Source organism: Artemia franciscana, chromosome 2, assembly GCF_032884065.1.
Source record: "Artemia franciscana chromosome 2, ASM3288406v1, whole genome shotgun sequence".
NCBI classification, from domain to species: domain Eukaryota; kingdom Metazoa; phylum Arthropoda; class Branchiopoda; order Anostraca; family Artemiidae; genus Artemia; species Artemia franciscana.
This window is the reverse complement of record NC_088864.1, coordinates 793,011-814,892: the sequence shown is the minus strand read 5'-3', so window position 1 is coordinate 814,892 and position 21,882 is coordinate 793,011. Positions and strand designations below refer to the sequence as shown.

The window sequence follows — 21,882 nt, the reverse complement described above, 5'->3', positions numbered from 1 at the left end:
CTCAAGTTGCGTATATTTCTACTAATAAAAACGTTGTTAAAAATTAAAAGTTCTAGTTGCCTTTTTAAGTAACTGATAAATTGGAGGGCAACTAGGCCTCCTTCCTTTATTTATTCGACTTAATTTATTCCTTTATTTATTCGACGTTCAAATAGAGTTAATCAGTGGACAATTTTGAATTTTTCACTTTTGGTGCGCTATTGTATTGTCATGCTATTTTCATGTACTTGAAGCATTGGTTATTTTGGAAAGATTTCTACTGGGTCATCGTATATATGTGCCACAATACCAGCTCACCTCAACTTCCTGTACAAAAAGCAATCTTGTTTTAAAAACTTATTCCACCCTTCCCCCTCTGACCATGAAACTCGTGTCTCAAGATACTAGAAAGTTTCAGTTCTATTTTTCATACTCCGCGAAACTTTTAAATCTTTTTCCTTTATTTTGGCGGGGGGAGTATGTTTATTATTCTCCAATCTTAGTAATAAAAAACAAAAACAAAAACCTATTCACACAGATTAACATATATAAAACACAATAAGATTTTTTTTTTTTTGGGGGGGGGGGGGGCTTTAGCTTTTTACCTGGCGGATCCCTTTTCCTTTTATTTCCATTTGCCCAAGAGTTCAATTAGAAGGAATCCTAAACTAAAAAAAAACAAAAAAAACAAAAAAAACATAAAAGACAAGCAGTTCGTATCTTTTTCCTTTATTTTGGCGGGGGGAGTATGTTTATTATTCTCCAATCCTAGTAATAAAAAAAACCTATTCACACAGATTAACATATATAAAACACAATAAGATTTAAGGGGGGGGGGCTTTAGCTTTTTACCTGACGGATCCCTTTTCCTTTTATTTCCATTTTGCCCAATAGTTCAATTAGAAGAAATCCTAAACTAAAAAAAAAATCCAAACAAAACATAAAAGACAAGCAGTTCGTACCTGTAATGATCTGAGTGTTTTTATATTCATAAACCTCGGCCTGTGCTTTTTCCTTGCTTGATAGCCTCGGACATTACTTTGGATTTTCACCAAGCATTCACGACGATAGGCAATCTTATGTTTTACTATAATGAATTGATCAGCGTTAGTAATTTACTGAATTTACAAGTGCCAAAATTAACGAGAAAATAAACGAAAAATATAAACAAAAGTCACAGAAGCCAAAGTCCCTAGGTTATTTAGTTGTAATAAAGGGACGAATTTCCAGGAAATTTTCTAAGAAGCAAACGAATATTGATGTTTGTTTTTAGAGGACATATATACTTTATGCTAATGTAAATTTAGTAAAGAGCTATGTGACTCTTATATATTGTTTACTAGCTTATATTATTTATTTTTTTCTAGCGTTAGCATATAGAAGAGGTAACTTTTTAAATTGCTCATAAATTGAATCATAAATTAAAAGCCATAGTGTTTATCGTATGATGTCATATTTATCATATAAAATCATGTTTATTGCTTATTTTGTCCCAGCCTTAGCATATAAAAGACGGGATTTTTAAAAGCTTTCAGAGAGCTCATTGAATATTAAATTCAAGGCCTTGGTTGTATGAAAAGTTTCTTGATAGAGGAAAATACCCTAAGCAAAAAAAATGTTTGTTTTTAACCTTTTTACAACCTTTTTACTCACTTGGATCGCAGTTAGGTTTATAATTCTTATCATTCAATCATAATTCTTAGCACTTTTATGTCAATTGTTTTTTTTTGGATCTGGTTAAAAGAAATAATTAGAAAAGCAAAAATAGCGAGAAGTCATCATGGTATTACACACAGAGGCAGTTTTGCATTTATGGGTTATGCTGTTAGCAGTCACAGTTATGGTTACAGAATCGAGAAAGGTTCACCCCTGATACCACTATGAAGCCACGCAAGCAGTATCTCCCTGTCGGGGTTAGGGAAGGAGAAAGGATGACAGAGCAGTGATTCCAACCCATCTCAAAGTACCTTACCAGCTCCAACCTCTAATCTGCAGCCTCTCCAAGTCAAGGCATTCGTCATGAAAATTAAAATAGTCATGATGTAATTGAACTTAAAAGGTAGTTGAAAAATGAACTGTTTCCTAAGAATGATTTGGAGGATTAATTTGGTTGGTTTTAAAATTAGTAGAATAATAATCAAATTATGATTTTTATTTGTTATTTAATATTGTTTAGTGCATTTCAAACAGTTTTTGGTAATGAACTGTAAGTAAGGAGCGATGCCGCTCAATAGCAACCAAAATTTTAAGAGACACGGTCTTGATAACAATAGATACATCAAAACAATAAGATTTTGTTGCTTGTTCAAAATATGTAAGATTCACCAAATTTAACGTTACCCATCAAAAGTTAAGAGTTGAGAAATATTTACCCCCCTTTGTGAAAAAGGGAGCAAACATCCCTAAGATATCAAGTGATCTTAATGAAAATGTCAGCGTGCCAGAGAACCCTGTTACAGAGGATTCAAGCACCTGTGTACACAAATATCGAATTCTGCATTTTTTTTGCCGGTAGAAAGATCACAGATGCGTAGGAAGATCATGAAAGATTAGGAGAGGCCTCTATGGATGGGAAATCAGAAGTTCTAGTCCCCTTTCCAATTGAACAAAAATATTGGAGAGCAGCTAGCCTCCCTCCCGCGCCCATTTTTTCATCAAAGTCACCCGATAAAAATTTTGAGATTTGAGCCAAAATTCGAGCCATTTTTTCAGCACAGTCAGAAAATCTAATAACTATGTCTTTAGGGATGAATTGACCCCCCAGAGTCCCCGGGGGATGGTTTCACGCTATGAACTTTGGCCACTGTTTACATATAGTACAGTATTGGTTATTGGGAAGTATACAGACATTTTCGGGGGGATTTTCTGGTGGAAGGAGGGGATGGTTACGTGGGAGGATCTCCCCATGGACAAAGTTTTCGTTAGGGAATGTAATTTTTCCGTGGAGGGAACTGAGATTATTAGGTAAATGACAGGGGTCACCCTCTTCTCGATACTTCACTATTTACGCTAAAGTTTTCCATAGAGTTTTTAAAAGAGATTATTAATCTAATTAAACGGCCTTTGTGATTCAGGAATCATTCTTAAATAGCTGCAAGAAAAAATCAAACTTCATCCCAAAGAGCTAGGTTTTGAGGAGAGGGCGACCTCCCTAATACACAAAATAGTTTCTGTCCGTTTTCAGTTTTAATACTACTCATTACTTTCAGCTGAAAAAACTTGTTTTTTATTTAATCAAGGAAAGGAGTTGAGTGTCGGGCGTTTGGATAATGGCATCAGGGCATGCTGTCGTCATTGAGTTTTTTTTTTTCTTCTTCAAATAACCCCTTCTGAGGTTACCAAAAAAATTCTTCATTATTTTATGGCTTTATTAGCCCCGTCCTCCTTCATATTATTTTCTAAGATTTTGAGGGGATATGGTTTGTGTTAAGCTTCCTTTTTTTCTTTTTTAAATTTATTGATAACGAAATATAATATATATATATATATATATATATATATATATATATATATATATATATATATATATATATATATATATATATATATATATATATATATATATATATATATATATATATATATATACTAGCTGTTGGGGTGGCGCTTCGCGCCACCCCAACACCTAGTTGGTGGGGGCGCTTCGCGCCCCCCCCAAGCCCCCCCGCGCGCGTAAGTCGTTACGCGCCATAATAGTTACGCGCCATTGTAGTTGTGTCCCTATGTCCCACCTGTGAATATAGATAGATATATATATATGGTTTTAACTACGTAAAACTTGCGAATATACAACATTCTTTGCTGTCCCATTGTCTTTGCATATAAATAGATTGTCAGGTTTACCGACTCTTGAACATGCAACATATAATGGTCCATGGGAAAACAATCTGTATTCAGATCTATACCTCATGATTCTAATGATTGCCCTTGAGCTTTGTTGATGGTGATTGCTAATCGACCATTCCCTGTCCCGGTGTCCCGGTCGTCATTTACATCCCCCTGTTTCCCCCGGTGTCCCCGTTGTAGTTGTGTCCCTGTGTCCCGGTCGTCATTTATATTCCCTGTGTCCCGGGTCCCGGTCGTCATTTGTATCCCGGTGTCCCGGTCTGTATATACATTCGTTTTTTAGTTTATTTTTTCTCCTTTATTTTTTTCCTTTTTTTTTCTTTTTTAGCTTATTTAGATTTTTAGATTTTTTAGTTTTTTTATTAGTTTTTAGTTTTTTTTTCTTTTTAGTTTTTTTGTCCCGGTCGTCATTTATATCCCCCTGTTTCCCCCGGTGTCCCCGTTGTAGTTGTGGCCCTGTGTCCCGGTCGTCATTTATATTCCCTGTGTCCCGGTCGTCATTTGTATCCCGGTGTACCGGTCTGTATATACATTCGTTTTTTAGTTTTGTTTTTCTCCTTTATTTTTTTCCTTTTTTTTCTTTTTTAGTTTATTTAGATTTTTAGATTTTTTAGTTTTTTTATTAGTTTTTAGTTTTTTTTCTTTTTAGATTTTTTGTAGTTTTTACCTTCTTTTTAGTTTTGTTAATTTTTTTTTTACTTGTGTCCTGGTCGTCATTTATACTCCCTGTGTCCCGGTGCTAATCGAACATTCCTTTTGTCCTGGTCGCTTTCTCTTTGAGTGTCGTCATTTATTAGTTTTTTCCTTTTTTTTTTTAGTTTTTTATTGGTTTTTACCTTTATTTTAGCTTATTTTTAAGTTTTTTCCTTTTTTTTAGTTTTTTTTTATTTTTTATTTTTTTTAGTTTTTTACCTTTTTTTAGTTTTTTTAGTTTTTTTAGTTTTTTAGCTTTTTTACTTTTTTTATTAGTTTTTAGTTTTTTTTTGTAGTTTTTGCCTTTTTTTAGTTTTTTCAGTTTTTTTTTAGTTTTTTATTGGTTTTTACCTTTATAGTTTTTTTAGTTTTTTAGCTTTTTTATTTTTTTTATTAGTTTTTAGTTTTTTTGTAGTTTTTGCCTTTTTTTAGTTTTTTCAGTTTTGACGTCACCTGATCCAGTTTTTTCAGGTGACGTCACCTGATCCATCCATCCATCCATCCACAGACAGACAACTTATTTTTATATATATAGAAGATATACGAGCTGTTGGGGTGGCGCTTCGCGCCACCCCAACACCTAGTTGGTGGGGTGCTTCGCGCTCCCCCAAGCCCCCCCCCCCGCGCGCGTAAGTAGTTACGCGCCATATTAGTTACGCGCCATTGTAGTTGTGTCACTGCGTCCCAACTGTGAATAGAGACATATATATATATATATATATATATATATATATATATATATATATATATATATATATATATATATATATATATATATATATATACATATATATATATATATATATATATATATATATATATATATATATATATATATATATATATATATGTGTGTTTTTAACTACGTAAAACATGCAAATATACAACATTCTTCGCTGTCCCATTGTCTGTGCATATAAATAGATTGTCAGGTTTACTGACTCTTGAACATGCTACATATAATTGTCCATGGGAAAAACAATCCGTCTTCAGATCTATACCTCATTATTCTAATGATGTGTCCCTGTGTCCCGGTCGTCATTTGTGTCCCGGTATCCCAGTTTGTAATTTCTCTTTGAGTGTTCCGGTCGTCATTTATATTCCCTGTGTCCCGGTGTCCCGGTCGTCATTTGTGTCCCGGTCTTTAATTTCTATTCGAACAAGCCCTGTGTCCCAGTCGTCATTTATATATCCCGCCTGTGCCCCCGGCGTCCCCGTTGTAGTTGTGTCCCTATGTCTCGGTCGTCATTTATATTCCCTGTGTCCCGGTCATGATTTGCGTCCGGTTGTCCCAGTCTGTAATTTCTCTTTGAGGTTCCCGGTCGTTATTTATATTCCCTGTGTCCCGGTCGTCATTTGTGTCCCGGTGTCCCGGTACGTAATTTCATCAGTTGACAAACATGAACGTCAGTCGACAAACAACTTCAAGACGCATACAGCTCAATCCTTATAATGACGTCAGTCGACAAACATGACGTCAGTCGACACACAAACATGACGTCACTCGACACACACTCGCACACAGACAACTTATTTTTAAGTTGTCTGTTTGTGTGTGTGTGTGTGTGTGTCGAGTGACGTTGTGTGTGTTGTCGAGTGTGTCGTTGTGTGTTGAGTGTGTCGAGTGTGTGTGTCGACAACCGTTGTGTGTCGAGTGTGTGTGTGTCGTTGGGGTGGCGCGAAGCGCCACCCCAGCAGCTAGTATATATATATATATATATATATATATATATATATATATATATATATATATATATATATATATATATATATATATATATGTATATATATATATATATATATATATATGTATATATATATATATATGTGTGTGTGTGTGTCTGTCAGGTGACGTCATGTTTGTGTGTTGACTGACGTCATGAAGTTAGTTGTCGTCATTTTTGTTATGACGATGACATCATTAAAGATATTTAAGACATGCGTTCACGTAGAAATCTATTAATGTTTAACTTTAAAATGACTGATGAACTTACAATGGCAACAGCCGAGGAAGATGCTCAAAGAGTCTTTGCCAAAAAACTTGCTGCTGATAGAGAAAGTCAGAAAAGAAAGCGTGCCGAGGAATCAAAAGAACAGCAAGGAAACAGGCTTGAGGCTGATAGAGAAAGAAAGAACAGAAAGCGTGCCGAGGAACTACCAGAGCAACGCGAAAGCAGACTTGCTGCTAAAAGAGAAAGTGAAAAAAGAAGGCGTGCCGAGGAACTAACAGAGCACCATGAAACCAGACTTGCTGCTAAAAGAAAGTGAAAAAAGAAGGCGTGCCGAGGAATCACAAGAACAGCAAGAAATCAGGCTTGCTGCTGATAGAGAAAGTAAGAAAAGAAAGCGTGCCGAGGAATCAGAGCAACCTGAAAGTTATCGCCTGGCATTCAGGTACAGCCCAGTCGATGATTATAGCTTGAGTAGATGTGTTCAAATCGGGACAATGTCTAAAATTTGTCCCTATTGCAAGGCCTTGAAATTCAATGGTGAAACAATGGGAATGTGTTGCGCCTCAGGAAAAGTTAAACTTCCTCTATTGGCTGCACCACCAGAGCCATTGAAGACTTTCCTTACTGGAACTACGTCAGAATCTAAGCGTTTTTTGTCAAAAATCAGAAAATACAACTCATGTTTCCAAATGACGTCGTTTGGAGATAATCGAAAATCCAGATCAATTTATGTCTACTTTCAAAGTAAAAGGGCAAATTTATCACAACTACCTGCTGATTTCTGTAATTTAGTGACGTCCAAAAATGAATTGATTGAAAAAGTATTTCCGAATATTCTAAGAAATTCACGAAATCAACAATATTGTTTTGACCAAGATTCGAGACCAGGCAGTCCTTTACAAGTCAGTCGACACAGTTTTGGAACCAAATGAAGCGGTTAATTATCCATCTGAATTTTTAAATTCCGAGGGTCTTTCAGGGTTTCCACCACACGTGCTACAACTAAAAATAGACGTAACAATAATACTTTTAAGAAATATCAACCCACCAAAGCTTTGCAATGGCACGCGTCTTGCCGTAAAAAAAACAATGGAAAACCTAATAGAGGCCAAAATCTTGACAGGGCCTTTTGAGGGTGAGGCTGTTCTTATTCCTCGCATTCCCATGATTCCAACGGATCTGCCTTTTCAATTTGAAAGATTGCAATTCCCAATTCGATTAGCATTTGCAATCATCATTAACAAAGCTCAAGGTCAATCATTAGAAAAATGTGGTATAGATCTTAATACTGATTGTTTTTCCCATGGACAATTGTACGTTGCATGTTCGAGGGTCGGTAAACCTGACAATCTATTTATATGCAGCGACAATTGGACAGCGAAGAATGTTGTATATTCGCCAGTTTTACGCAGTTAATTTGTATTGTATCTATCTATCTATCTATCTATATAAAAACGAGTTGTGTGTATGCATGTTTGTTTGTTTGTAAAAAGAGCGTTTGCATATGACGTCATTATTAGTACATACGGCTTTGTATATGCACAGATAATGGGAAAGCCAAGAATGTTGTATATTCACAATTTTTACGTAGTTTGAAACACATATATAAATCTATCTATATTCACAGGTGGGACACAGGGACACAACTACAATGGCGCGTAACTAATATGGCGCGTAATGACTTACGCGCGCGGGGGGGCTTGGGGGGCACGAAGCGCCCCACCAACTAGGTGTTGGGGTGGCCCCAACAGCTAGTATATATATATATATATATATATATATATATATATATATATATATATATATATATATATATATATATATATATATATATATATATATATATATATATATATACAAGCTCATAATAGAACACAGTTTTAGAGTTTTAAAAGTAGTAAACAGGCTAAAGCAGAGTTTATGGAAAGGCAGAGTCTGAAAGGATCATAAATAGAGAGGCTTTGATTTTTGTTTTTAAAGAAGAAATGAAATTAACATTTTGAATAATCTTTCTTGTAAAAGCTTTTAATGTTGTTTGTTTTTGTCTTGTTCATTGTTTCTTCGTATTTTGCTACTGATAATATGCTTCAAAGATAAATTGAACTAAACCGGAAAATCAGTCAGGTAATAATCTTTGACACTTACGTTTGATAACGGACAAAGCGCCCCACATGACTTTTCTCCATCTTGATTTGATAAGCCAAAATTTGACCTTTGCTACGAGTATTTTCAAATTTTCTGGATCTGACTTCATGATTTGATCAAATTCTGCAAATTTTCCGGGACGAAAGAAGACTTTTGTTAAGCCAAATTTAAAATCGTTGTCATTCAATCCTAGTGCTTTGAATAGTGCCTATGGAAGAAAATAAAAAAAGAATTCAACGAGATTAAGAAGAGGTAATAGTGGCCCAAAAACCTTAATTAAAGTTGTAGTCATTCAAATGTGATTTAAAGAAGTAGTCATTGAAAATTTGTATGAAAATAAAAAATTGCGAATTATTTTTGGTACTAAGTGATTTAAGGTGATTAAGCCAAATTTCATATAGTTGTCATTCAATCTTGGTGCCTTGAATAGTGCCTATGGAAGAAAAAAATTTTGCATTTTGAGGGAGATGAAAAAAAGGATAAAGATATGACAGATCACTTTAATCGAGGTATTGTATTGTATCGGATTAACGACACTTCTCGACTACTAAGGTCCCTGCGTCGGCCCTGCAGTGCATTCCTGCAGCATGATTCGATCTCTGGGTCCCGTATTACCAAGCTAAGGTCAAACCCACTGCGCTACCACAGGACACTTTAATCAAGGTGATTTAGAATTCTTGTCATTCAAACTTAATGCCAATGGAATAAAATTCAAAATCGGGAAATCTTTGTGATAAAGTGATTCAATGTGATTAGGCCAAACTTCGAATAGTTATTATTCTGTCTTAGTGCCTTGAACGGTGTTTGTAGAAGAAAATACAACAATCTAAAGTTTCTTGGCAGTTAAAACATCATTACGGTGGCTAAAACAAATTTAAAATTGATGTTATCAAATGTAGTGCCTCGAGACTCATGGGAGGAAATATAAAATTGGAACATTTTAAGGCAATTATGAGCAGCTATTTGAACGTGTGTTTAAGTCAGGAGGGGGGCAAGCTCCGAGACAGCCATGTCTGCAGGAGTTTAAGTCCGAAAGGGCCAGCACACACACACGCAAAAACACACACGCACACACACACAAGTACAATTACATATATATATATATATATATATATATATATATATATATATATATATATATATATATATATATATATATATATATGAATCACATTTAACTAAATATAAAACCTCACTAAGGAGAAAATAAAATCACAGAAGATTAAACCCAAGATCATGTACATACAAAAACTTATTTCTCGGAGGAGCTCACATTTCTAAAAAGGCTCAATTCGGCTTTCTTAATTCCTTAGAAATTCTCATTAGAATTTTTTTTGTAGGATCACTAGTCGCTCATAAACATGTACTATAGTATCGGGTAATCGTGTATACGGCATTTTCTGTATTAAGACTCTTAATTTTAAAAATAATAAAATTGCTCCCGCTCTTGCTCCACTGGTATTCCACATAATTCCAGTGATATTTGGTAAAATTCCACTGAAATGTATTTAGCTAAAAAGGATGATGAAAAGGAAAATGATGATATTCATTTTCCTCTTAGGTCCTATGAAAAAGGAACTTTCAAGTTCTGTAATTGAAAACTACATCTAAAGACTACAATATACAAATAATTTTTAAACTAAATATACAGGAAAATTGCACCTAAATTTCTTAAGAAAAAGTGTCACTAGAAAGAGGGGGAAAAACATCAATACTAGCAAAGAAGCATTAAAAGTGGCAACCCTGTCACATGTAGTGGCACTTAAACCTCAAGAATTCATTAGCCTAGAGATTAGACTTGTATTGTTTTGATTCACTCATATCATAAAAATAACTTAAAAAACTCACTTTGCAGAACATTCTTGGGTCAAGCCTTGCAAGTTGAGGTGGTAGATACTGCTTGTACATGGCATACAAATCGCTAAAAGGTGCCCGTGACGGGAATCCTTCCTGCATAAGCTGTAGAACTGATGTCATTCCACTACACTGGAGCTGTGAGAGAATTATTCCACCCTCAAACTGGTGATCGACCATCTTTATATTTGGTTTGATGCAGCGTATAAAGTTTGTTCCCTTAAAGAAAATACTCGGTTTTAGGGTAATTCTGAGTTTAATCCAGTTTTTCTTTTAACGAGTGATTCTTCCTACTATTGTTTCGAAGTGCTCCAACCTTTTTTCATGTTTAATTTTACTAATTTTATTAATTAAACCCATTTTTATTAAAATACTCCAACCACTACTATTAATCTAAACAAAGCTGTCTGTTTTGTACAGAAGGCTTTAGGTTACTAAAAACCTAAAGAATTTCATGATTGCTTATCCCAGCTCATATAGGGCACCATACTTTTTGCTTTCTTTCTAGCTTGCTACTTTAGCAAGGTATCCCAGTAGTTTAATCTGTGTGCAGCCTCAGAGCATTTTTGATCTGTCGAAGCCATTTTTTAGTTTTCAGAGGCCCAGAATTAGCTCAAAGCACCATTTTGATTTCTTGATATGGTCAAGACTGCGAAAAATTCCGCTTTCTAGAATTCCGCTTCCGCTTCTAGAATAATAAAGTTGCGCCTTTAGAATTCTGCTTCTGCTTCTAGAATAATAAAATTCTACTTTCTAGAATTCCACTTCCACTTCTAAAATAATAAAATTACGCTTCTAGAATTCCAATTCCGCTTCTAGAATAATTATATCCCGCTTCTAAAATTCCACTTCCGCTTCAAGAATAATAAAAATGCGCTTCTAGAATTCCGCTTTTGCTTCTAGAATAATAAAATTCTACTTTATAGAATTTTACTTCTGCTCCTAGAATAATAAAGTTCCGCTTCTAGAATTCTATTTCCGCTTCTAGAATAATAAAATCCACTTTTTAGAATTCCTCTTCCACCTCTAGAATAAAATTCCGTTCTGTATACAATAAAATTCCACTTGCGCTTCTAGAATAATGAACTTCCGCTTCTAGAATTATTTGAATATTATATCCAAGGTATACTCAGATTAGATGAAAACAGGTTAGACCATCTATAAAATTAGTAAACTGAATTTTCGAGGAGACACGCACTCTCCTAGAAAATTTTATATTGCGTCTATGACCCGAAATGCGATAAAATATGATATTAAAATGATTCCGGAAAAAAAGGAATCATATTGATTTACCAGCAATTCAATTCTCATCAAAAATTCTCAGGGTTAAAAACAAAGAGATGTAGCAATTCAAAAGACGATTACAAACAACATGAACTGTAGAGAAAAGAATATGTCGAAACTGTTTAAAAATTGAACAGTTATAAATTAAAAACAAACCAAAATTAACATGCACCTTTTACGCTATGAACAAAAGCAAATGAAAGTAGGGATTAGCAGTTCAGAAGTAGTCTATCGCGATGATACGATCTTACGTAGCAAGGAGCGGATTTGGCGCGCTATTGATCATGTCATAGCCTACGGTCCTAAACGTAAGGAGTTGATGTAAAATTTTATAGATTAGTCACCCGAGCGTTTTTTTTTTTTTTTTTTAGAATAAAAAAGTTCATTCCAATACGGAAGAGCTTGCATGAGAAACTTTTCTATAATAATCGTAAAATCGTATCATCACAGCAAAAATAACTCCTAATACTTGATTTCATTTCTACTGTTCAAAGCGTGAAAGACACACGTCAATTTTGGTTCGTATTTAAGTCTTATTTTCATATTACAAACACTTAGGAGTTAAAAAGTGCACGCTAAGTGGAAAACCCGCACATTATTCACAGATTACTGAAAATTCAACACAAAAATAGACCGTAGCTAAATTAGATACGGTAGACAGCTGAGTAAAATGCTGTAAAAAAGTGGAGTAATTTTACTGAAAGGCTAATTAGAAAAGGAGTGTTTTTTTCTTTAAATGAGCTTTCCCTTCTTACTAATCTGTCAAAAAGAGGTTTATAATACCTTCTCAAGTAATTTCATCTAAGATATTTCATAAATAGTAAGCTTGAGGTACGAGATATTGGTCCCCCCTTACACCATTCGATTACAAGTGCCTAAGTTAAAAAAGGAAAACAATGCAAAGTAAATCAGGACTGTATGATAAGCATAGGAGAGCACTAAAAAATTAAATTGAGCCCAACGGACTGTTAGGTATTGCCCCCTCCCCTACATGTGCTTTTCCATGTGTTTTTCCTACTATTGAAAGCGAGCAAATTTTCAAAAATACACCATGGTAGTCGTCCCTTTTTTTTACAAAAAAAAATCTTTACAGAACCCGTTAAAAATGTGTTCATACTTTTTTTGTTAATTTTTTTACCTGGGCAAAAATTTCCAAAAACCAAAAAATTTAATTATAAGAGCAGCAACAGATCCATTTCCCAATGTTCTTGCATTAGTTATTTCATACAACTCTCACTTTTCTTTTATTTTAACAATTTTTGATTCATTGGGGCAATAACAATATTATGGCAGCCCGAGTCAAAAAGTTTTTTTCGCTACATTTAAACTCTTCCAAAATACTTACCGTGCTCCGCAGCTTCTCCATAAGCTCGCTAAGTTGTGTTTTGAACTTGTTTCCAACACTGATGAAAGTTAGCTTGCCCTTTGGGCCAGTGTCCCCACCATTGCCAAATAGAGAACGAATAAACTTGTTTTCTGATTCAAGAATCAGACCTTCAAGAGACCCGTGGAGAGCATCGTTGTTTTTCTCAATGAATTTTGCCTGCAAGTTGAACAAGTTTAAATAATGTTGAATGATAGAAGAACAAGTTTAAGGAATTAAAGAGAGTTAAGGGCCTTTAATGCGTATTTTGGAACATATCAAGGGTAAGAGATACAATACTCTTCTTATAAGAGATGGATTTTGGAGACGTATGAGAGATCAAAACAGATGTTAATTATTTTTCTAAATAAATTTCATTTGAAAGCTGAATAGGTTTGAGTACCATGGGAAAGTAGGAGCAAAGTTGAACAAATAAAACATGCCCTAACTTCGTCCTAACCAGGTGGTCAGGTGGGGCACGCCAGACCTGAAACCCTTTGTCGGTAAGGACATGGGTTCGAGTTCTGGTGTTGCTAGTTATTCAGTTTGTAACGGGAGTCAAGGGTATGACTCTGTAAGCTCAGGCAGAGTTGAATGGGTACTAGGAAAAATTTAGGGAAGGTAAATAGGAATGGTATGCAAAAGCACCTAATGGCTAGCCCCCACCCTTCACTGCATTTCTTGGCTAAATTGTCATGAATCGAACATCGTCACTACTGTTAGAAATTATAAACTCCATCGCCGTATTATTTAACTTTACCTTTTTTACTTCTAGTTCCTATGAAAGAAAATTAGGATCTCATAAATTTCTACGAAAATTAATGTCAACAAAAATTAAGAACTTATATTTTTTATTAACGTTCGTGTATTTACGAATGTTAATCTCCAGGGAGATTTCGTCAAACCCAGTTTTCTTTCAGGGAGAGTTAGGGAAACCCCCAGGATAGTGAAAGCACTGAGCGAAGGAGTGAAAAAAAAATCAAGGAATTAAAAAGGGATAGTAAAAGTACCGTTGGAATATATAAGAGATAAACAATAGCATAAGGTAGAATATTCATACAAGAAAAGTCTTAGGATTAAACCTTTGAGGGAATTGTGTAAGTTGTCAGGGTTTGTGTCAATTGTCTGGAAATGTTAGTTGAGCAAGTTCAACTAACAGGGAAGGGCAAAAAGAAGTTGACTCCATGATTGTAAGTTATCAAAATTTCAAGCATGTTTAATTTCAAATTCGTTTAAGATCTAGCATGAGCTTTACTGAAAGCAGGCAAATTTTTTTGTTTTAAACAATTTATTTTGTTTTAAACAGTTTATTTTAAACAAACAACGATTTGTTTTAAACAGCTTTTCGTCTTAAACAATTGTTTAACAACCGTTTAAAACAATTACACCAAAACATGTTTTAAACATGTTTAAACAAAACATGTTTAAACAATCAAACATGTTTTAAAAACAACATGTTCAAACAATTAAAAATGTTTTAAACAATTAGAAAATATTTAAAATTAGGTTACTGTTCAGAGGAAAGGGCTGTTAAGAAAAAAAAGCCGATAGATTCCCGTTGTGGCTTTTTAGTAAAAGTAGTTCTTATACCTTTGGCCTAACTTGAAGTAACGAAAAACTTAAGGCTAATATTTTCATTCATGTCCTTATAATTAACTTCAAAACCTGCCCAGATAACTCTAGAAGCCTTTTCCTAGAAGCAACCTTGAGCTTCCCCAGTCATCAGTTATACTCTTTGCCATACTCTTTATGCCTGGATTTATCAAGATTGTCCCCGTTTCCAGGGGTATATTGCTTAATTTTCTAAAATGCAGTACAAATATTTTAAAACTAACATCTGATGATGTGTAACTTTAACCACGATTCAAACATTTGAAATCAGCAAAAAGTAATTTTTTTCAGTGCTTTTTATTTGTGCTTTTTATTTTTATATTTTTATTTTTCTGTGTTTTTTCAGTAATTTTTTATTGTTATCAAACTACCGGCGTTTTGAATTTTGGTTTTTATTCAATAAAGCTGCTCCAATCAATTTTAGCGCTCTAATTATTTAGTCTTTACAAGGAATGGTTTGATATACAACATTACCATAGTTTACGTAACGTATTCACTCGCTAAAGTTTTTGCCATTCACAAAGAAATGACATATGAAGATCACTTAATGCCCCGTTCACACGTGTGCTTATATAGACGTCAATTTCTAGTCGTCATTAATTTGGATCAATCACAGGGATTAAAAAGGAAACAAATTATGACTGGTAGATAGTTACTATATAGATTATGACCTTGATAGTACAGATAGTACAGATACTGGTAGATAGTTACTATATAGATTATGACCTTGATAGTACAGATAGTACAGATACTGGTAGATAGTTACTATATAGATTATGACCTTGATAGTACAGATAGGGACTTTGATGTCTTGAAGCATGCCTGTGAATTAGACTTAAGCCTTTTCAGAATTAAAATACTGGATGACCGTAGCGTTTACTTTTAGCGTTTCCCTAGCGTTTCCTTTTATATTAAAGGTTTGAGAACAATAAAACGGCTTTTCTAGAGGAAAGACAGAGTTTTCTAAACACGTGTTTAAAATTTGGAAAACGTCGATGCCGAAAGAAAGAAATGTCTTAGATCAAGCCAATAATAAGCACAGTAAGTAGTATTGGATGAGCCCAAACCTTAGTAGAAAATATTCCATAATCCAGAATAAAAATTATTAAGTTTCCCCGCGACACGGTGTCAAATCTAAATAAATTGGCACATAAAACGTTCAGCGGTGATCAGAAAAATCATGACTGAGTCAAAACTTAGGTACATCAGGACCTTTGTTTAGAGTCTAAGATGGCGAGGGTGTAATTTTAATTTTCATTCTATTTTTTTCAAAGAAAATACCAAAAAAGGAGGTGTTTTAAATATCTTATATATACGAAAATATAAAAAAATTATTTTTTTGAATCGGAGGGAGGCAAAAAATCTGAAGAGGCAAAGGAAAAATAGGACGATAATATTATTGTTTCTGGTCAATTTGAAATTTGAATCCAAATGTAGCTTGGCCAAGGAGATCCTAATGCACAAAAGTGTTATTGGCTGGGGTGCAAGCCCCCTGAAAACTGGTCCAAAATAAAATTAATCATTCCAACTGGGAACATGGAGTTTGTGCGTCGGGGGATAACCCCCTGATTTAGATCAATGGAAGTAGTACTTATAAACGCTCAAAAGGAATTAGAAAGGCTTGTCGAACGAGTTATAATTTAAAGAAATTTATTGTATTCAGAAATTTATTTTGAAATTTATTTAAAGAAATTTATTTTTAGCCCTAGACGTGTATGCAAGACTTTATTTCGACAGCGGTGACAGATACGACGGAGGAGAGGTGTCAGGAGAGCTACAACCTTAAAATATCTAACAAGCCGTGAATGTTTGATTTCTGAGGCTTTTGAGGGTATTCTTATTATTTGAGTGCACCTGTAAATTAATTTAACACCCCACTAGTTTCTATTATTTGCTACGTCTATCCAGTCCTTAAAATCTTTAACAATTCATGCATGTTTAATTTGACATACTTTTGATTAATTGGTTATTGTTTTGTCATTTTAGTTGTAGTAGCCCACCCCTCACTAATAAATTACAGTGGCATCCTTGTGTTACCAAACACAATTGTTTAGTGCCAAAGAATAGCCTTAGAACTGAAAATAGCCCTTTTCAGGTTAAAATACCCGGGCCCAACTATAAATGGCAAGAGTGCTCTCTTTGATACCCACAGTTTCTAGTGGGTGGAAACCTAGTTGTGTATGTAAAGGACTAATCTATGTTTTTATGTTTTACTCGAGAGCTAAAGAGGTTGGGGGAGGAGTTTTATTTTAAATTTTTGTTAAATAAAGAGGATTTTAAGAATTTTTTGTTGATGAGGGGGAATAGTTTAGATTTAGGAGAGAGATAGAATTTTTGGGGAAAATTTAGGCTGGCGATCGGCCTCTGCTTTTGTTCGATGCACTGTTGTGTCAATGAGAATTTCTTACTTTTTGAATTTTCAAAAATTCAAAATTCAAAATTCAAAAATTTTGAATTTTCTTACACAGATCATCAATGAGAACTTTTTGAATGCGAGTGTGATGATCTGTCTGAGTTGTGGAATAAATCTTTTGGAAGAGGTTAATTGAGTGAGTGATGGTTAATTAAGCGGATGTCGGAGAGGAATTTGTGTGCTACTAAAGAGTTAGTTGTGTAAGTTCGTTTGTATAGGGGCTAAGCATTGGAATTTATGTTTGAGGGAATAGTTTTTTTTTATTCTGGTTACTTTTATTTGATTGCGGTTGTTGTTGTCAGTTAAAATGTTCACCTTTTTTCCCCATTATTTCAAGTTGTGTTTTTTTCTGTTTTTGTGTTGCTATGGCTTTTCCAGTAGAATCTTATCTTATACTTTCTTTTCATTTTCGGTATTGTATCGCTTTTCAAACAGCATCAAAATTGGAGAATATCCTATTTCTTATATGCTAGAGGAATTTGTGTTTATTAAGCGCAAAATTTCTGAAAATTTCTAAAGAGGAAAACCCAACTAATTTATGCTGTGGACACACGGTTGAAATCTAATTAATCATATTGTTGATTTTATAGTTGGAAATATTACGGAAAAATAGTTACTTTCATTCACTGAAAAATAATAGTACCTAGCACCGTTTGTATATACCATGCTACTCCTTTTTATGCTAGGAGACAAACTCCGTTAAAAATTAAGAAGATACAATTTACATACCTGAAAAGTGACAGGCTAATCTAAAAGGTCTTAAAATAGCAAACAGTAGTTACCGTTTGGTAGCAGACAGCCCCTGCAAAATGTCTGATCATAAATCCTTCATCATCTCTTATCTCTCGGTGATCCCTCAACTTGGATTTTCTGGGCAGATCAAGTCGAAAATGGCTGGAATGTTGGCCATGAACAACACTCGTGAAATGAGTGTGACTCGGTTTGGGTAGTTTTGATTCTTCATCAAGCAGTGTGAAGATACCAGTGTTCTTGTACTCAATCAAATCTAAAAATTAATTTCTGCAATAGTAATTATCATAGAAGGGTTCTGACTACAAGCGATACGGTAAATTTTCTGGTTAGTGAAATATTGACATAGCTAAAAAAAAAATAGGCATACTTTTAGAATCAGAATTTCATCCTGAGTCAAAATATAACATTCATTTGCGGCATAGCTTACTTTACCCCGCCCCCCTCCCCAAATAAAAGGTATAAAAATTAGCCACTAGGGAGAATGTGGGGTAAAGTCAATTTGTGACGAAAATGAAGGTCATATTTGGATTCAGGATGGAATTTTGATTCTAAAGTTATGTCTATTTTTTAGTTTTTGCTATCTCAATATATTGAGATTGAAGCTTATCTGTCTCAAAGAACGTAAAAAAAAAATTAAAATTAAAATTAATATATTACCACTAGGGTGTGTTCTATACCAAGAAACAGTGTTAAAAATATTCATGTATAATAAATGTATTGCTAAGATAATACATTTATGATTAGAAAAGTGGCGAGAAAATGCTAGAGTCTTCAGCAGTTTTGGACAGAGCTGCCACTGGTCCGAAAAAAGTCAGTAGGCAAATCGTCCAAAGGGCACTAGTCTAAGCGAAAGATTTAAAAATGTTGACTTTTAGTTTGGACAAGCAACAGTATTGTCTTAAATTCGCAATTTCAACAGGGGTGAATATTCTTTTACCTAACTGGAATAACGAAAACTAAAAAAAAATAAATGGCAGGTGGAATAAAACGTAACTTCTTTTACTTCTGAGCTTGAGGACTGTGCGAAAACGCTACAAATTTAAGAATTCTATCTAGATAGGATAAGCACATCAAATTGCTTAGCGTATGTACGATAGTAATATTGCTGCGATTAAGGTAGGAAGTGAGTTTTGTATTAAGTGTGGAATGAAATCAAGAGCTAAGTACGATGTGTCTTATCCCTGAATACAGGGATTATTTTTGTGGAATTCGTCATAAGAAGCAGGGCAAAGGCTACAAAAGAACGTGGTATTAAAAGGGGAGGTAAAGCTGTCCTAATTATGCACACATTTTGAGCATCTCCAGTTAGAACAGTAGTAAATGGAGTTCATGGAGTTCAATGGAGTTCAATGGAGAGTTCAGTGGAGTTCAGGGTGCAAAAAGAGGGTTGAAACTTTATCCTAAGAAGACTAAGTCGCTTAGACCAGGAATAAATGATGATGAAGAAGGAATGTTGGGTAATATGAAAATCGTTCAAGCGGATAGCGTTATTTACCTGGGTAGTAACATTAGTAAAGGGGGTGGATGCATTGATCATGTAAAAAGTAGAGAAGCCAAGGCAGAGGTTGTTTTTTGTGGTTGAAAAGCTTTGGAAGAATGTCAAAGTAAGTCCGCAAACTAAGATTAGAAGATTGGAAACCACGCAAAGACAGTGTTCAAGTTTTGATCTTGGGTCCTTTGGGTTCTTTGAGAGGCTGAGGAAGATTTACTAAATATTATACAAAGGAACTGTCAAAGGATACTTTTTGGTAGTCATTTTAATGACAGTTCGTACGGTAGGCTGGGCGACAAATTTGGTCCATACCACTTTATACAGCTATAATGAAAGAAAACATAAGATAGCTAGGCCAAGTTTTCGGAAAGGAAAATGACTGATTGTTAATGATTTGGCTATCCACAGAACGAAATGCGGGTCATCCCCGAATTGGGTGGGTAGATTCAGAAGAAACAATTTGAAGGAAAATAAACTATGGCAGTGGTGGCAAAGAGTGAAACATTGAATAAACTGGAGAAGAAAAGAAGCGTACACACTTGTTGTGGGATCAGGTGGCTCAGGGGTCTAGTGAGTTGTTAGTGGTAGTAGCAGTTAACACTATCATAAAACACTATTTAATCTATCAAAGTCATGCACATATTCTGGAGCTTTTGGATGCCATATAATATTCTGATCACATTTGTTAGGTAAGTCATCTGTTAGGTAAGTTAGGTAAATAAGTATTATGTTAGACTAGTCATGAAATTTGTTTAGTTTTTAATTTAGCGATGCAAGTTGCAAATAAAAACAAAATCACTAAGGCGTTACTTTGAAGTTTCAGTAACCCAAATTAGTTGATTCAAAGTGTAAATCAGTAGTTCCTAACCAATTTTTGGCTATGCCTCACCTGTGCATTTCTAAAATCCTGATGCCCCGCTCGTGATATTTAAATTTTGGTATTCAAAATTTTACGTGAATTTACCTGAAGGAAGCTTTCAAAGGTATTAATTTGGTACCTTTTTCGGGGTCATCCTCTAGGCATGTTTTATACTAATGAAAAATATTGTTAGATGTTAGAACCTTTTATACAATTATTAGGGGGTTTCAGGATATTTGTTTGATTAATATGGGTCATGTTTGTCTTTTACTAGGTTATAGCTATCGGTGCAACTACGATGTATCATTGCGATACTGTCATGTATCTTTTTTGCTCTTTAAATGTATTTGAATGTAATGTCATTCACATTAAAAATGCTATTTTTTTCAAAATTAATGCTCTAAAGCATAGTCAACAAATGGTTGCAAGTCCCTCTCATGAACCACCAAAATATAGCCATACATCGCCAGTGGGGCCTGCGCCCCCGTCGGGAGTCACGTGGTAAATTGTTGTATTACATGTTGCATCAAATGTTTATTCAAAATTCAACTACTACAGAGTGTTCACTCGTATCTATAATAGTCACTACCGCTGCCACCATTAGATAAATTTTCATAGAGTAGTGCAGATGAATAGCTTCGTCCCGCATTTTAGGAGTGGCAATGTGGCCTCCGAGTGAATGGAAATTGTTGCATCACATTTGAGCTCTTGAATAAGCATTTGACCTTTTGTATCACATTTGAGCTCTTGAGCCTACATGAGCTTTTTCCAGGGGAGGAGAAAGCAGAACTGCGGAATAAAAGTTGCTCCCCAGCTTTTACCCATGGGTCACAATTACTGTAACGCTCACAAGACCAGAGGTCTATTAAGGTGTATAGACCCTATTAAGGTGTTACATCGTATATATGAGGAAATGTGACCAGCCACGTTTGCCATGAAAGTTGGAAAATTTGACTTTAATTGCATGCAAATTTTCAGTTGTCTCTGGTAAGTGTGTATGGAAATTTCTTTCTTCTTTACATGTCACTATATTCTGAACACCTACTCAGAACTCCAAGGTGGAGAGAAGTTTAATTTTTCAGTTTTAAATTCCCCCCTAGTATTTAGGTTTCGTTACATACTCATAAAAAATTATCTAAAAAACTGGCTATGCCTCCACCACCGCTTGATGACGTTAACATTTCCCAGTGACTTAACAACGAAACGTTAACAACGTTCTGTTAACAACGTTAGTTTTTAACGTTGGTTATCTTTTCCCGCCATTCTAATAACCACTTTTGAAACTTAAAATTAATGCAACAGAATACTTTTTTTAATTTTTTACCTAAGTATTAGTGTGTTTTTTACTAAACATTATTGGGCTGTTATTTAGTACCTATAATTTATTAAGTTCCTCAGTTTCTAATGTCGTTTTACTTTCCTCCTTGCCCTTTACCTTTCTACTCTTCTTGTTTTTTACTTTCGTTTTTATTTATCCCATTACCTCTAGAGTAGGGTAAACAATCGTTTTTCACACAAAATTTCTTTGATATTCTAAAGAAAGCCAAGTGAATTTAATTCTAAGGAATCAGCTCAAATATCAATTTCTGAAAATTCTGGAAATTTCATTCACAAAGCTCAATTAATTTCTTTAAGATA

The 21,882-nt window shown here is 34.5% G+C and overlaps 1 protein-coding gene across 1 annotated transcript in view; it reads right to left on the bottom strand.

The window, feature by feature from the left end:
• LOC136035612 (myosin heavy chain 95F-like) overlaps positions 1-21,882 on the bottom strand; it is a gene marked incomplete in the record, with an annotated part of 147,072 nt that overhangs the window by 28,572 nt on the left and 96,618 nt on the right. The window contains 5 exon segments of the mRNA XM_065717501.1: positions 942-1,066; positions 8,616-8,823; positions 10,464-10,688; positions 13,099-13,296; positions 17,923-18,146. Of these exon segments, the coding sequence (XP_065573573.1) occupies positions 942-1,066; positions 8,616-8,823; positions 10,464-10,688; positions 13,099-13,296; positions 17,923-18,146 (980 nt within the window).